At 34.6% G+C, this 16,127-nt stretch overlaps 1 protein-coding gene and 1 non-coding gene across 9 annotated transcripts; one reads left to right on the top strand and one right to left on the bottom strand.

The window, feature by feature from the left end:
- The first annotated feature begins 284 nt into the window (after positions 1-284).
- Positions 285-14,614, top strand: LOC131156426 (malate dehydrogenase, cytoplasmic-like). 8 transcript variants are annotated; one of them, XM_058110104.1, is made up of 9 exons: positions 285-531; positions 8,994-9,104; positions 12,377-12,438; positions 12,527-12,685; positions 12,773-12,945; positions 13,465-13,742; positions 13,834-13,969; positions 14,052-14,163; positions 14,369-14,614. In XM_058110104.1, exons 2-9 carry the CDS (start codon positions 9,091-9,093, stop codon positions 14,482-14,484), a joined length of 1,050 nt encoding a protein of 349 aa, XP_057966087.1. In that variant the 5' UTR covers positions 285-531; positions 8,994-9,090; the 3' UTR covers positions 14,485-14,614. The 8 variants fall into 8 exon arrangements, with proteins under 8 accessions (XP_057966087.1, XP_057966091.1, XP_057966093.1 ...); XM_058110108.1 differs by lacking the exon at positions 8,994-9,104; XM_058110110.1 differs by lacking the exon at positions 8,994-9,104 and having other exon boundaries at positions 285-781; positions 12,377-12,434.
- LOC131156874 (U1 spliceosomal RNA) lies at positions 379-539 on the bottom strand. Its single transcript, XR_009137139.1, has one exon. It is a non-coding gene; the product is annotated as a U1 spliceosomal RNA (small nuclear RNA).
- Positions 14,615-16,127: the final 1,513 nt, after the last annotated feature.

Raw genomic sequence — 16,127 nt, 5'->3', positions numbered from 1 at the left:
TTTTATTTAAAAAAATGAAATAAAAGAAAAAAAGAAAAAAAACTCATTTTTTATTCTATTTTTTTGTATATGAAATAATATTAAAAATAAAATTTTATTTTAATACGATTAAAAATTAAGAAAATTCAAATACTAATGACTTGTAAGAGGGAAATACTGTCATGAATATATTTGGGGAAGGAATGTATTATTTGGGGGAAATACTGTCATTTCCTTTAATAAAGTTTAGTTTGGATCAAAAAATTTTATTTGGGGAAGGAATGTATTAAGGAAATGAGGGAAATTATTTTTCTTTTCTTTTTAAATACTTCAATCACATGTGAATAAATAACATACAATTTCTTTCACCATTATAACAATTTAAGACGTAGAATTTGGTAAGGGGCCGCGCGGACGCAGGCCCCCACTATCACAAATTATGACGTACACTCTCCCACTTGGGGAGATGTTAGGCGAGCACCCCTCCCGAGTGCAATGGAGGACACCCGCCTAGGCCATGAACCTTCATGATCGTTCATAGACCCCGTCCAGGTAAGTATGGTGTCTTTGTATCTCTCCTTTCGCTTTATACTCCAATCCCTTTTCTCTTCTCTTCTGCTCTTTCGATGTGGGACAACTGTACCTCTCAACGTCATGTTTCTCTCATCTCACCTCCCCTGTCCCTTCGATAATCCAAACCAACCCGGCAAGAGAACTCTCTCTCTCTCTCTATTATCCGTTGATCGTGTTTTATGTGAACGTTAGCGGTGCTGTGTGATGGTTAAGCGAGACACTCTGGGAGGTAGGTGCAGTCGATCTGGATTCGCGATCCCCTGGCTGAGATTTTTCTTTTCGTTGTTTAAGTTCTGGGCAGCTTTGCATATGCATTTGTATTTTTAATTGAATCCTTTATGTGTTAAAGGGTTTCGTTTTTTGTCACCAGTTTTTGTCATTGCAGTTGTTGTCTCTTTCCATTAAGCTACCTGAATGCTTGTGCCAGGAGTTGATTGAAGTGTCCTTTTTCCTGTTTGCAATTATATGTTGCTATTTGCCTTAAATATCCATTGAAGAGTGTGTACGCGCGTGCGTGTGTGTAGAGAGAAAGAGAGAGAGAGAGAGTAAGTGAGAGAGAGCACGCGTCCACGTAAGGCACACCAAATGTTCGAGGCAATGCCTCTTTGGTAATCCTGCTCTAGCAGTAGCCAGAAGCCATGTATGATCACTACTAGTTTGTTGTAATGTTGAGGATATGGCTCCCTTACTTGAGGTAATTAAGAGCTCCTCAAGGAAATTTATCTCCCAATCTACTATCTGTGGGGCATATTGTAGACTACCCAGATGCTTTTTTTTTGGAAGGCAATGGGCCTTTAAAAGAGACCCATTATTTTAGTTTTGGAGTATTGTTGTAGCTTGTTGCTTGCAAAAGTGGGGAATTGGTGTTCCCCTGTGGGGCGTGGGCACTGTCTTTAATTACTTCAGGCTTTCTGCTATGGACAAAGTGACAAACCTACGATCTTAATTGGATTCTTTGTTGTCTTTGTTGAACCTTAGCTCTCATGTGCATTGAGCAAAATTAATGTGTTTCTAATGCAGTAAAGAAGAGAGAAACCAGGAAACTCATGATAGGTGAGACATAAGAAAGGGAACCTACGAAATGGGTTCAGAAGTCCCCAAAAGTAACTAAGGTTTATTGGCAAGGTGGACAACAGAGGCATTTCAAAGATTTTTTATAATTCAAAAATTCCAGAAAAACTGCGAACCATTGGACTTGTCATCTGGACAACAGGAACTGAAGCTTGCTCTTGATTACACTTTTCTTCTTAACAGTGTGCACCATTAGAGCTCTTTCTTCTTAAATAAAGATTCCAATGCATATATAAATTGATATTTTGTATGTTTGAAGAAACCTATCTCTGTGCATTATGAAAAGCATTTAGATCTTCTACAATAAAGATTGCAGTGCGTATATATGTTGTCTACAGCATCTTGGATCATTGATGTGTATCAAATTACAAATTGTTTGAGAAAAAATGCATTTCAACTCTGATAATACAAAGTACTTGACTATATTTATACAAGGCAAGAAAGCTTAACTAACTATAACTATAATAACTAACTTGTCTTCTCCTCTTCCAGTTTAACATGTTAACTCCATTTGTTCAATGTGTGAGGCAATATTCCAACACCCCCCCCTCAAGATGAACATGGATATTGAGAATGTTCATCTTGCAGAGATTATGATGAAACTGAAGAGAGCCGAGAGGCTTTGTGAAAATATCTATCAATTGTAATCGTGAAGGAACATGGAAGAACTTGATGATGTGTTGTTGCAGCTTTTCTCTGATAAGATGACAGTCTATCTATATGTGTTTTGTTCTCTCGTGTTGAACTAGATTGGTTACAATAGACAAGGCTGATTTATTGTCTGTGTAAACTAAAGCTGGTTGCTGATGATTGATGTTGAGGTCCTATAATGCATAAAGGAGCTATTGAATTTCACAAGCTGTTGAAGCAATGGCCCTATATTCTGCCTCAGCAGAAGATCTACTAACAGTAGCTTGCGTTTTACTCTTCCAAGAAATTAATGAATCACCCGAGAAGATGGCAAGTCCAGTTACACTCCTTCGAGTATCAATACACCCAGCCCAATCACTGTCTGAGAAATCCTTGAGCTGCAAATCTGATGAAGCTGGAAAAAATAAGCCTTGGCTAGGGGTTGCTTTTAGATACCTGAGAACTCGAATGGCTGCTTGGTAATGACTAATAGCTAGTTTGGCTAAAAACTAAGAACTTGGACTGAATAGGCAAGATCAGGTCGAGTTAATGTTAAATATAACAACCTCCCAACTAATCTTCTATAGGCCGAAGGATCTTCATACAAATCAGAAACTGAAGCAGTGAGCTTTAAATTCGAATCCATGGGAAAAGCTGCAGGTCTGGCACAAAGAACTCCAGCTTGTTCAAGTATGTCTAGAACAAACTTCGGCTGACAAATTGATATACCAGTTTTAGATCTTGCTACCTCCAAACCGAGAAAATATTTGAGTTCCCCCAAATCTTTAATTGTAAACTTATCATGTAAAAAGGTTTTAAGCAATTGTATTTCAAGCAAGCTGTCATTGGCTAAAAGAATGTCATCTACATAGATTAATAAAGCTATGAAGGATGATTCAAATTTCTTGATAAACAAAGAACAATCGGAGCTATCTTGAGTAAAACCATAAGCAAGCAATGTTGTGGATAGTTTAGCAAACCATTGCCTAGATGCTTGTTTCAAACTATATAGACTCTTCAAAAGTTTACAAACTTTATTTTCTCTTTTGACAACCAAACCAGGGGGTAACTCCATATAAACCTCTTCATGTAATGTAAGTCACCATGTAAAAATGCATTATTGACATCCATTGGTGAAGATGCCAATTTTAATAGCAGCTACAGTAAGTAGTAGCCGAATGGAAGTAATCTTTACTACGGTAGAAAAAGTGTCAAAGAAATCCAATCCTTCTTGTTGAGTGTAGCCTTTAGCTACCAATCTAGCTTTGTATCTTTCTATAGTTCCATTTGCCTTATACTTGATTCAAAAAACCCATTTACAACCTATGGTTTGTTTATTAGGAGGAAGAGTAACAAGTTCCCAAGTCTTATTTAACTCCAAGGCATTTATTTCATTTTGCATTGTAGCTTGCCTTTCAGGAATTTTAGCAGCCAATTTGTAACTTTTGGGTTCAGTGGAAGCTAAAAGGGATACTAGAAAAGCTTTATGAGAAGTAGACAATTGATTTGCAGAAAGAAAATCAGATATGGGATATAAAATACCTTTATTAGGAGAGCAATCAGCAATAGCAGATGAGGGAGTTGCATATGGAACCTGTGAAGCAGTACCACAATAATAATCTTGCAAGTAATTTGGCATTCATTTAATTCTTGAAGATTTTCTAAGTTGTGGTGAGGCAATATTTGGAATAGGGTAAGTGTTCGAAGATGGTTGATTGTTTATGAGATTCTGATCTGAGACGATGTGCTGGTTTGATGGTGAATGTTGATCAGAAATATAATCAGAAGAATGAAAATAGAAATCTGAATTAGAATTTGTTGGAGGAAATAGGAAGGTGTGTGTTTCAGGATTGAATGGAAAAGCCTTGAAAGGAAAGACATTTTCAGAAAAGACTACATTTCTTGAGATGAATACCTTATTTGTATTAAGGTCCATTAATTTGTAGCCTTTTATGTCAGAAGGGTAACCCAAGAATAGACATTTGGTGCTCTCAGAGCAAATTTATGTCTATGATTAGTGAGTGTTGATGCAAAACAAAGACAACCAAACACTTTGAGGTGAGAAAGATTAGGTGGTTTTTCAAATAGCATTTCGAATGGTGTTTTGTTGTTGAGAAGAGGAGTAGGAATTTTGTTGATAATGTGTGCTGCAGATAACACACAATCACTCCAAAAAGTTAAAGGCAAGTTTGCTTGAAACATTAAGGCCCTGGCAGTGTTTAATAAATGTTGATGTTTCCTTTCCACAACTCCATTTTGTTGTGGAGTTTCCACACAACTTCTTTGATGTATAATGCCATTGTCATTATAGAATTGGGTCAAAAGGAATTCGGGGCCATTATATGACCTTACTGTTTTGATAGAAACATTAAACTGAGTTCCTACCATTGTGCAAAAATTTTTAAGGATAAAAGGAACTTCAGATTTCATCTTGAGCATGTATACCCAAGTACAACGTGTATAGTCATCAACTATAGTAAGGAAGTATTTGAAACCAGAATAGGAAATAACATTGAAGGGACCCCATATATCACAATGGATCAAGTCAAACTTTTTATTTGAACTGGTTTGAGATATAGGAAGTGAAATCCTTCTTTGCTTTGCTAAATGACATACATCACAAAAATTTGTAGAATTGAAAGATATAGATGACTCTAGCTGTCTAAGAAAAGGTAATCTTGAGTTAGAAACATGGCCTAATCTGTAATGCCAAGTATCTAATTGATTTTGAGTAATAGCTAAGGCCAAGGAGGAAGAATGAAACTTGGGTTGGTTGCAAGTAGCAGCTTTTGAAGTAGCTTGAGATAGGTGGTACAGTCCATGTTTCTCAAATTCAATCCCAATCTTCTTCTTTGTTCATTGTTCCTGTAAAAGGCAGTAGGAGTCAAAGAAAGAAGCACAAATATTAGACTGCTTTGTTAGTTTAGAAACAGACAGTAAATTGAATGAGAAACTAGGAACACATAACACATCATTCAAAGATAATGTGTTTAAGAGACAAATATTGCCAATATGTGAGGCAGGAACAGAGTTCCCGTTTGGCAAATTAACAGAAGTATTGATTGATTTAGGTGGAGAGGAATATAATAGTGGTGAACATATCATATGATCTATTGCACCTGTATCTAGAATCCATGAGGATATATCTTATAAAGGTGAAGAAACCGAATAACAAAGGTTTGAAGGTTTACCAGAAAATTGAGAAGTAACAATGTTTACAGCTGGTGAAGTTGTTTGGGTGGATATTGGAGATGAAGTAGAATTTGCAAGTGCTAGCAATTTATTAAATTCCTCAAGAGTAAAAGAAAACTTTTAATCCTCGTTACTGTGTTGAATGGAGACCTCAAAGGTTGACATAGCAGTAGGAGCAGTGGGTGGTTTGCATTTCCCTTTTGGTCCAGTCCAGCCAGGAGGGTAACCATGAAGGTGAAACCATTTTTCTACTGTATGTCCATTACTCCATTGTATCCACAATGAATGCAATGTAGAGAAGATCTCTTCTGTTTGTCTTTGGAAAACTTCGATGGAACAAATGGCTGAATACTCTGTTTGGCAATCAAAGCATGAGTTTGATTGCTGACAGAATTATTTAGTTGTCTTTGACTTTCCTCTTGAAGTAGTAAAGAGAATACTTTTGCCATACTTGGTAATGGTGAAACCATAAGCAATTGGCTTCGAATTGAGGCGTAGGAGTCATTTAAGCCAACCAAAAATTTCAATACATAATCAGATTGTTGTCTAACCAGCAAAAAATCAAACAGGTTACAGGAACATGTTGCCATCTTTCCACGGCTACAGGTTGGGAATGGTCTGTAATTAACGTACTCATCCCATAATGTCTTGAAAGAATTAAAATACTCAGTAACTGATAAAGAACCCTGATTAATAGAACTTAGAGATTTTTCAAGATGAAAAACTCTCGGACCATCACTTTGTAAGTATCTTGTTTGCAATTCTTTTCAAAGATCAACAGCAGATGTAACATAAAGAAGACCGTTCCTTATTTCTTTGGAAATAGAATTCATTAACCACGAGAGAACCAGATTATTGGCACGCAGCCAAGCAGTATAAAGAGTACATTGATTAACAGGAGGAGCAAGAATCGAACCATCAATGAACGCTGCTTTATTCTTGACTGTTAGTGCAATGGTGATTGATCCACTCCATGCGATATAGTTATCACTAGTAAAGATTTCAGAAACAAGTAATGCACCAGGATTGTCACTTGGATGCAAGTAGTATGAACTGGAAGAATCATCCGAAGGATTGATCATGTGATGAGAAGTATGAGAACTGCTGAAATTTTCGTCAATAGAAGTCATTTCTGGAATTTCTCCAAGAAATGCAAGAAATATGTAGAAGAAAAATACAAGAAAGATTTCAGATCAAAATCTTTCCTTACAAAAAACAAAAACAAACTCAATATACACTTGGGAACAATGCTTGCAGCTCAAGACAAGGCCAATGTCAAGCAACTGTATCTTTTCACTTGCAGAAAAAAAACTTGAACTACGAAATCATCATCATCTTCTCTGCTTTTCTTCAGATTTCTATGAGTATTTGCATCAACAGAATCTGCAGTGGGAAGAGATTCGAACCCTGTGAGAGAGGAATGGCAAGCAGAATTCTTCAAGTTTTCTTGAAACAAGAAGAGAGAGCAGAAGACAGTTGCTCTGATACCATGTCAAATAACAGATTGTTTGATAAAAAATGCATCTCAACTCTGATAATACAAAGTACTTGACTATATTTATACAAGGCAAGAAAGCTTAACTAACTATAACTATAATAACTAACTTATCTTCTCCTCTTCCAGTTTAACATGTGTGGCCTTCGATTTTAACTCCATTTTTTCAATGTGTGAGGCAATATTCCAACAATGTGAGATGTCCGTACTCCCTAGACCCCAAAATGATCCCTCAGATGTCATAGGATTGGTCATTTGGACTGTAGTTCAGCATGGATTGCCATTCAGCAATTTACTTTGCTATATGATTGTATTTTCTTTCCATACAATTTGCCATATTTTCTTTTTGAATTTGTTGAATATATCTTCTCATCTTTCTTTGTCATATTTACTATAGTATTATTTTGGCTCACTCTGGTACTTATTGGTAATCCACTGGTTATTTTTATCACTGTTGCATAGGTGTTCATTTTCATGACAGTGACGAGTTGCAAACATCAAATGTCGACCTGCAATTATTTTTTGGGATTGGACTTGATCTAAAACCATTAATATTTTTCTAGCAGGAAGGATAATTCCTTGGTTGATTCACAGCACTTTAAAGAGATGCATTAACAAACAGTTTGATACGAACACTAATTTTTTAGGATTGCTATGAGTTTATTATTATTTTTTTCTCTTTTTTTTGGGTACATAGGGCTCTTGTATCCTATATGGATACTCTTGTGTAATACCCATTTGCTCTCAAAATATATAATTTGAAATTTCTGAATGTCTATCTTGATGATATTCTGTCAAGGAAGAAAAAAAATATATTGTCTCTATTCTATTGCATCTCTCATACCAGATGTGGTTTGCAGTTGCAGCAAAAGCAACTTCTTTATCAAACTTTGATATTTTCTTGTTTTGCTTCAACATTCTTTTGTTTTATTTATTGTAGTTGGGAACTATGCTGCAGATTTGGCAATAGGTTTAATATTATATTTCAATATTACCATATTAGCCAATTCAGTCAAAGTACTTGAGGATGATGAAGTGTGTTTATGTTCTCTATTTTTTGTCTAGGCTATCTCAAATGCTTCAAGAAGAGAGCAACTAGTTTCAGGAAAAGGAATTTTGTTTTTCTCATTTCACGGGTATCTTAACCTTGGAGAGCATGTAGCCATTGTTTCACTTTGTTTGCCATCCTCCTAGTATCGCAAAGTTGTTCTTTGTTGTATATGCGGATTTTTTATAACATTCTTAGTACCTCAGTAGCTCCATATTAAATTCTAATTTAGATTTTGGATGACCCTGCTAGTGAATTGGCTTGGAATAGATTGATTCCTGTTGTCTTCTCCTAAATTTACTACTTGAAAATGATGTCTTAGTCTTCAAGGTAGTGGTGGCAATTACTACCCATACCCATTAACTCACCCATACCCATCATAAATAAAATGACTAGGGTACACCTATGTAGTAATACGGGTTATAAATGGGTAAATGGATTATAAATGATCTTACTCATTTTTTACCCCACTCATCTTAACCCATACCCACCCATTTAACATGTGTACTTTAATGCTATGTTTGGTTCGATAGAATGGAATGGAATGGAATGCCCATTCCAACATTTTATTTCCATTCCCATGTTTGATTATGTATTTCAAAGTGGGAATACTCATTCCCTTGGAATGCTCACTCTCACTAAAAGTGAGAATAAGGATTCTGTTATAAGATGGGAGAAATACTGGTTCTAACCTAAAGTAGTAATCACCCCCAACTCCCTCCCTGACTCTCCCCGATACTCCCCTCATATTCTCTCATCTCGACTCTTCTTGATACTTCCTTCTCTCTCTCTGTCTCTCTCTCTCTCTCTCAACTCTGTCTGCACTTTCTCCCATCCCTTCCTCCTCTCTTTCAGCTTCTCTTCACGGAGACGAGCTTCTAGGAAATCTGGTTGGAAGTGGTGCATTTTAGGTGCAGTGAGAAATTAGGGCTTTTCTTCGCTGTTTTGAGCTCTATTTCGCTGCATAAGTCCATCCATTTGAGTGATTTGGCCACTGATTTGTAGGGTTTTGGGACTTGAAAGTTTTGGGGCTTTGTTCCAAGAACATTCTCCTAGCGGTGGTTTCTTCAGTTCAGTGCCGTCTGGGTGCTGCAAGTCATGTATGCTGATTATCAGGTTAAGTTTGGAATTGTAGCTTAATTCTGGGAAATACTTTCATTCTGGGTATGGTTTTGAGATTTAGTTTACTTACATTTTTAAAATAGCATTTTTTTTTTCGGATGTGTTTTGGGTTCTTTAGCTTAGTAGGTTTTGATTGCAAGGTTTTTATCTTATTTATTTATCTATTTGCAATTATCTTTGTTTCTGATATTAAGCTACAAGTGTGAGCATGGGTGTGCTTCTGATATTAGCATTTACCTTTGTTTCTGACATTAAGCTACCGGTGTGTCTACTACAGTCTATCTGTTTACAAAGTGTTTAAAAACTCCTTTTAGGTCTTATAATCTAGAATTTGTTTTAATAAGTGGATCATTAACTTAGTCAGTAGTTTTTCTGTATTTATTCTTCAGCCTGTTAAAAATTTTCAAACCAAAGAAATTAAAGATTATTCATCATCATCCTTTTCTAAGTTACTTGAGATTTACCTTGCATGGATTATTCAAAGAAAATTTGCATTCATGCATGTGAAGAGCACTGTGAAAGGGCTTCACTGTCTGAACTGGAGATGGGTTTGCTGTGGTGAGTGGGGGAATTGGGAAGATGACTGAAAAAGGGCGAAGCCAATTGTATTTCTGTGTATATTAAATAGCATTAAGCCATTAAGAATGAGGTTTTGTTCAAATCTTACTGGAAAAATCCAAAGTTAGTTGGAAGACTATTGAGCCACAGTAATTAACAGTCTAAGGATAGTCAAAGAATACCTTTCTGTTTTGTCTTTCTGTCATCTTGTTTTTTTTTTTTTCTCTTCTATTTAAAATGCTCAAATTTAAGCACCATCGAAATATCTAATTTGTCCGCAAATAAGTTTCTCCTTGAACTCTTCCAGTTTAAATACTCTCTTGAGAGTTGAAAACAATCATGTCAATCCCCAACTCAATGTATGTAATATCAATTTAACGTTGAATTCTCAGTTTCTAAGCAGTTAAACTAAAAATTCAAGTCATGGATTTAGATTTGTAAAAATTTGAACAAATTTCAATATATGTATTACCATTTATTTAAATTTTGATGTGAAAGCTCCATCCTAAGCCATTCAAGGCCTGGTTAGAGCAAACTTCTTCTTTTGAATTCTCAGTTTCTAAGCCTTAGTGCAAGTGAATTTCATACAGAGAGTTCATGGCGAAAGCAGAAGCTTGGTCTGCCATTCTATTTGAGAAATAAATCTCACATAAGCATGGGGGCCCACCTTGACCGGGTTTAAATATGGGGCAAATAGTTTAGTGCTAGGTCCTTTCACGGGTGGTTCCATGAACCCGGCCCGATCCTTTGGTCCTGCTATTGTCACAGGGAATTTTAGGGATTGCTGGGTGTATTGTGTGGGGCCCCTAATGAGAGGAGGCCTTGCCGGGTTGGTGTATGAAAATTTCTGCCCCTGGCTCATGACCAATCTCCTACTGATGATGCGGCAGTCTAGGTTGATTGATTGTGTATTTATTTCTTTTCTTTTACTTTAGATTTGCTATGGTCTATGGAATGTTCCTTACATACATATATGGTTATTATGTGAAAACCCCAAAATACGTTATTTAATAATATAAAAATATTACACTTGACTCAATTAGGTTAATTACATTTGAAAATACAAAATTGAGCAATTCATTATAGGAGTTTGAGAGTATAATTACGTCGTGTTTGGGAGCATGAAGTTGGACTTTGGATTTCGTTTTGGGAAAATATGGATAAATTTTAATACATCTTTATATTTCATCTTATCTAAATCTAATACAAATTCAAGATTAAGATCTCTCCAACTATAAGGTACTGTAATTTGATCAATTAAATTTAATCTCGTGGAATGTAACTTCAAATCTAAGGTCATGTTACATAATTAATGTAATACATGACCTTTGCGATGATATATGAAGTTGAGTAGAAAACATACGAATCATAAAATGGATAATTTGAGTGTAAAAAATTTTAATGCACTGATGTGAACTTGGAAAAAATTGATGAGTTCACTTTTTTATTGCAATTAATTCAATTTTTTAAAACAATTTTCATTTTTTAATAGTTACATAAAAAAGTTACCTAATTTTTCACTTGTGCAATATTTTTATAAAAAAATATGGCACTATTTGCTTGTGGAAATATTTTTTATTTTTTATTTTATATTTTATTTTTCAAATAATTATGAAAATGCAATCTTATTTGAATATTTTTAAAATTTATATAGAAAAAAGTTTTAAAATATTTTATTATTTTCTAAATGTAGGTTTTCTTACATTGGGTTAAAGATTATGTAATTTGGATATTGGATTAGATTTCTGAAAATTTAGATAAAATCTAATAAAAAACTGTATTGAATTTCTTCTAAATTTGCACAAAATATAATCCAAGCACTAAAAAATCTATGCTCCAAAATACCACATTGCATAATTTTTGGAAATTTTTTTTAAAATGATCCCTTTTATAGTTATTTTAAAATCTATAAATAAAAAAATAAGAAAATAATATTTCACACAACTAAACAAAATCCTTTATTTAATATGAACCTTAGAAAATTAAAAAAATATGAATTTTTATAATAGTTTTAGAAAATAAAAATACAAAGTAAAAATCATTTTTCGCAACTAAAAATCATAATTAATGTAGTAATTTTCATTACTATTCTAAGATTTTTTATCTTCAAAGTGAGATCAATTAGATACTAACTACATGTTTGGTGCGTAGAAATAGAATAGAATTGCAGAAAATGGAATCAAATTTATCATTAAATTTGGTCAATGTCTCCATTCAAATTTTTATTACATTTCTTTTCTACCTTCAGTTTGCAAATCAAATATGTCATAAATACTGTCAATTCACTGGAGCAATGTTGTGCAAATTTTCATATGGGAATAATTCCTATTTTGATCCAAACGTGAAGAAGACTTCATGGTAGTCCAAAAAATAGGATGTACTTTTTGCCCATTCAACCTGATTCTCTCCTTTGGTGTTAAGATACATACGTACCATACATACATACATACATATATATATATATATATATATATATATATATTCTTGCATGGCTTATGAAGTTTGTATATTCTTGTATGTCTTGTGGGCTTTGCTTTGGTATATAAGTGCCTTGCTGTGAGGATGGAGCATGGATTCTATACTATATATATGGGTTTATTTTCTATGATCATATGCTTTGTTTATTTCTAAGAAATGGATTATCTTCCACTGCTTGAGAAAACTCTTGTACTTGGGGTTTGTTTCTCTTTGTCTACGTTGATCATTAGATACGTATGGAGTTTTTTGAATGTAAAGGAACCTCTTAGAGTGCTGGTTACTGGAGCTGTAGGTAAGCTTCTGCTAAATTTTTTACTCATTACTAGGCTTGTCGAAAATTTTTAATCACCTGGCTTTTTTGTGTTCACTTTGTTATACAGGGCACATAGGTTATGCTCTTGTTCCAATGATTGCTAGAGGACTAATGCTTGGTCCAGACCAGCCTATAATACTCCACATTCTCGATATTCAATCTGCGAGGGAGCCCTTGAATGGGGTGAAAATGGAATTGACCGATGCTGCCTTCCCACTTCTTAAAGGTTGTATGTATGCTTAACCCTTAATTTTTGCTTCATATTGCACTTGATCCGAACTCTGTTAATCATGTTAAGCATATGGTTGAATAGGCATTGTGGCAACTACTGATGTTGTCGAAGCCTGTAAAGGCGTCAACATCGCAATTATGCTTGGCGGATTTCCTCGAGAGCAAGGAATGGAAAGGAAGGATGTAATGTCTAAGAACATTTTGATTTACAAGACCCAAGCTTCAGCCTTGGAGCATGCTGCTGAAAATTGCAAGGTGAAGTTGCCCTTGCAGAGTCTTGTGAATTGCTTGAATTATACAGTACATCCTAATTTATTTCCTGTTCTCTGTAGTTTCTCATTAATATGAGAAGGGTGAAATGTCAATTACAGTATTCATTACTTGTTTCATTTTAATTCCTTCATCCTTGTTCCCTTCCATGGTATTTTTCAATCTTGATTATTTTCCCAAGAATCCATTAGATATGTTTTGCACCAATTAGCCCATATATCTCTCGTCTCCAAACATATACATCCACTACTTGTTTCATTTTAATTCCTTCATCCTTGTTTGCTTCCATGGTATTTTTCAGTCTTGATTATTTTCCCAAGAATCCACTAGATTTATTCTGCACTAGTTAGCCCATATTTGCCCTCTCCGAACATGTACATTCACTACTACTAAATTTGAAACTGTATGGAATTGGAAAATGCTTGGTACAATATTTTCTTCCCCATAGAAACTTATTTCCTTTTGTCATGTTGCTTGAGAGCACTCTACTATTTCTTTTTGTAGGTGCTAGTGGTTGCTAATCCTGCAAACACCAACGCCCTCATCTTGAAGGAATTTGCTCCTTCAATCCCAAAGAAAAACATAACTTGTCTTACGAGACTCGATCACAATAGAGCGCTTGGCCAAATTGCCCGAAGGCTAAATATTCATGTCAGTGATGTGAAAAATGTCATCATATGGGGCAATCACTCTTCAACTCAATATCCAGACGTTAACCATGCTACTGTCACAACCAGCCTTGGTCAGCAACCCGTTCGAGAACTTATCGCTGATGATAATTGGTAGCTTTTAACTCTCCAAGTTTCTTTTTTGCAACAACTACATTCTTCAATTTGTCTCACCAATGAGTTCCAATTTGCTCATGTTTCCTAGGCTAAATGGCGAGTTCATTACAACAGTACAACAAAGAGGTGCAACCATCATCAAAGCCCGAAAACGATCGAGTGCACTATCTGCTGCTAGTGCTGCTTGTGATCACATACATGATTGGGTCCTTGGCACTCCCAAGGTTGAACATCTTTGTCTAAAAGTAGTTGTCATTTTTTGTCTTTGCATGATTGGTTCCAATATCCTTCGAGGCTTTTTTGCAGGGAACATGGGTATCAATGGGAGTGTACTCTGATGGGTCTTACGGGATCGATCCTGGCCTTGTGTACTCTTTTCCTGTTACTTGTGACAAAGGAGAATGGAAAATTGTGCAGGGTAAGTTTTTTGTTTTTGTCCTATATGTTGTGAGATATGAAATTTGGGAAGGTTTATGAAATTTGGGTAGTTTTTTTGTTTTTGTCCTATATGTTGAGACTTATGAAATTGGGGAAGGTTTTATACTTTGTGATTATATAAATACATGATATATGATTCATAAATTGGTTTATTTGTATGCCAAACTTACACATTGCAATGGCAGGGCTCAAGATTGATGAGTTTTCAAGGGCAAAGATGGATGCCACCGCGAAAGAGCTCTATGAGGAAAAAGAATTGGCCTATTCATGCCTCGATCCACAACAAACTCAAGCTTTATAGACAAAATTGAAAGAAGAGATGACAAAATAAGAATATTGAATTTATAACATTTGTGAGTTTATGTTGTTGATTTGTTGTGGAGACATTTTATCAATATTATTGAAAAAATAAAGTAGTGATTTGGGAACTATGAGAAGTTGACTTACAATATTCATCATCCAGAACTTACAAAATTACATAGAACACCAAACTAGCTGAAAATATACAATCTCCACTAGTTAATATTGAAAAATTACAAAACTAATCAAACCAGTAATTGAAAAGCTACCTTTTAATATATTTTTTTCCAAAAAGTACAATAGAAATGTTCCCAATGTTCCACAAATACAAATAAAAATGCATCGAGTTCACGTCCAATAACCAAAATTACAAGAAATCCAATCCTAAGAAATGAAAATACACCTACTAATTTATCATTATTACTTGAAATCCATGTGCTGAGAACTCGTCATCAAAACTTAATGAGTTTTGCTAGAATGCTAGTGGTCTTTACTAAGTACATTATTCAAAAATATAATATTAAACGACATTAACATAGACAACATAACTTATACCCATGATTAAAATAAAATAAAATAAAGAATGGCCACTTGAATCCACACAAAAAATTGGCATAATTTGAAAAATTAGATGGATAATGATGTTGGTGGTACAGGGTTTGAATTGGGTTCTTATTTAGTAATAGGGAATTAATAGAATTCTTCTTCGCCCTACGGATTAATAATGGAAGGGTTAGAATAGCATGCTTCAGAAAAATATTAATACTCATTTTTATCTTGACTAAGAAATACGTCATAATACAGTATACCAACTAAAATTAACATTCTATTATTTAATTCTGATAAAAGTATACGAGGATAGAAATTAAATTTATGTCAAAAGAAAATGTTCAACCTACTAAAAGCATACTACTGCCGAAAAAATCGTGCACAAGCTAGAGTATTGTAATCATTCAAAATAAATGACAAAATTATAGATCAAGAACCATTCAATTGTTAGGTTGAATTCAAATTTCATCAAGTTTAAGTCTTAAGATAAATAAACTGGGTACAGGAAAAATGTGTATGGGATGAGTGATTTTGTTATATAGCCTAGGCTAATTAACCAAAAAAAAAAAATCATTCAATTGTACAATCCAATACCAATTCAGAATAAAATAAATTTACATAAAATTCAATTTTTGTTGAATTATATTTCAACCAGTGTAAATATCTTATTTTGACAAGCTAGTTTAAGGTACGTCACACCTTTGGTCTTGCTTGAGCTAGTTTACTCGGACAATTGAATTGATTTCAACATAATTCGACAATGTAGTTGGACAAGAATAAGAACAAAATTAATAAGTTAAAAAATTCCCGATTTAGTGTCCACTCTTCAAAATCTAAAATAGTGCTATACAAATATTATTAAAAGGTAATTATAATATAATGTCAAAAAAAAATACAGACAGAGCAACTAAGAACTAACACAAAAATATGTTGCATATACCCCCAAGGTGTGGTTCAGGTGGTAGTGCGGGCTGCGAGAGTGCCTCTTACGAGGTCAGGTGTTCAAACTCTCCCGAGCTCGTTTCCGCCCCTGGACTCCTAAATTTATCCCCCCTTTAGAGTTGTGGGGTCAACTTCAAGGGGCGCATGATTAGT

The sequence above is a fragment of the Malania oleifera genome, chromosome 5, assembly GCF_029873635.1.
Source record: "Malania oleifera isolate guangnan ecotype guangnan chromosome 5, ASM2987363v1, whole genome shotgun sequence".
In the NCBI taxonomy this organism is placed as follows: domain Eukaryota; kingdom Viridiplantae; phylum Streptophyta; class Magnoliopsida; order Santalales; family Ximeniaceae; genus Malania; species Malania oleifera.
The sequence above is the reverse complement of the archived record's forward strand: the minus strand, read 5'-3'. Positions and strand labels throughout refer to the sequence as shown.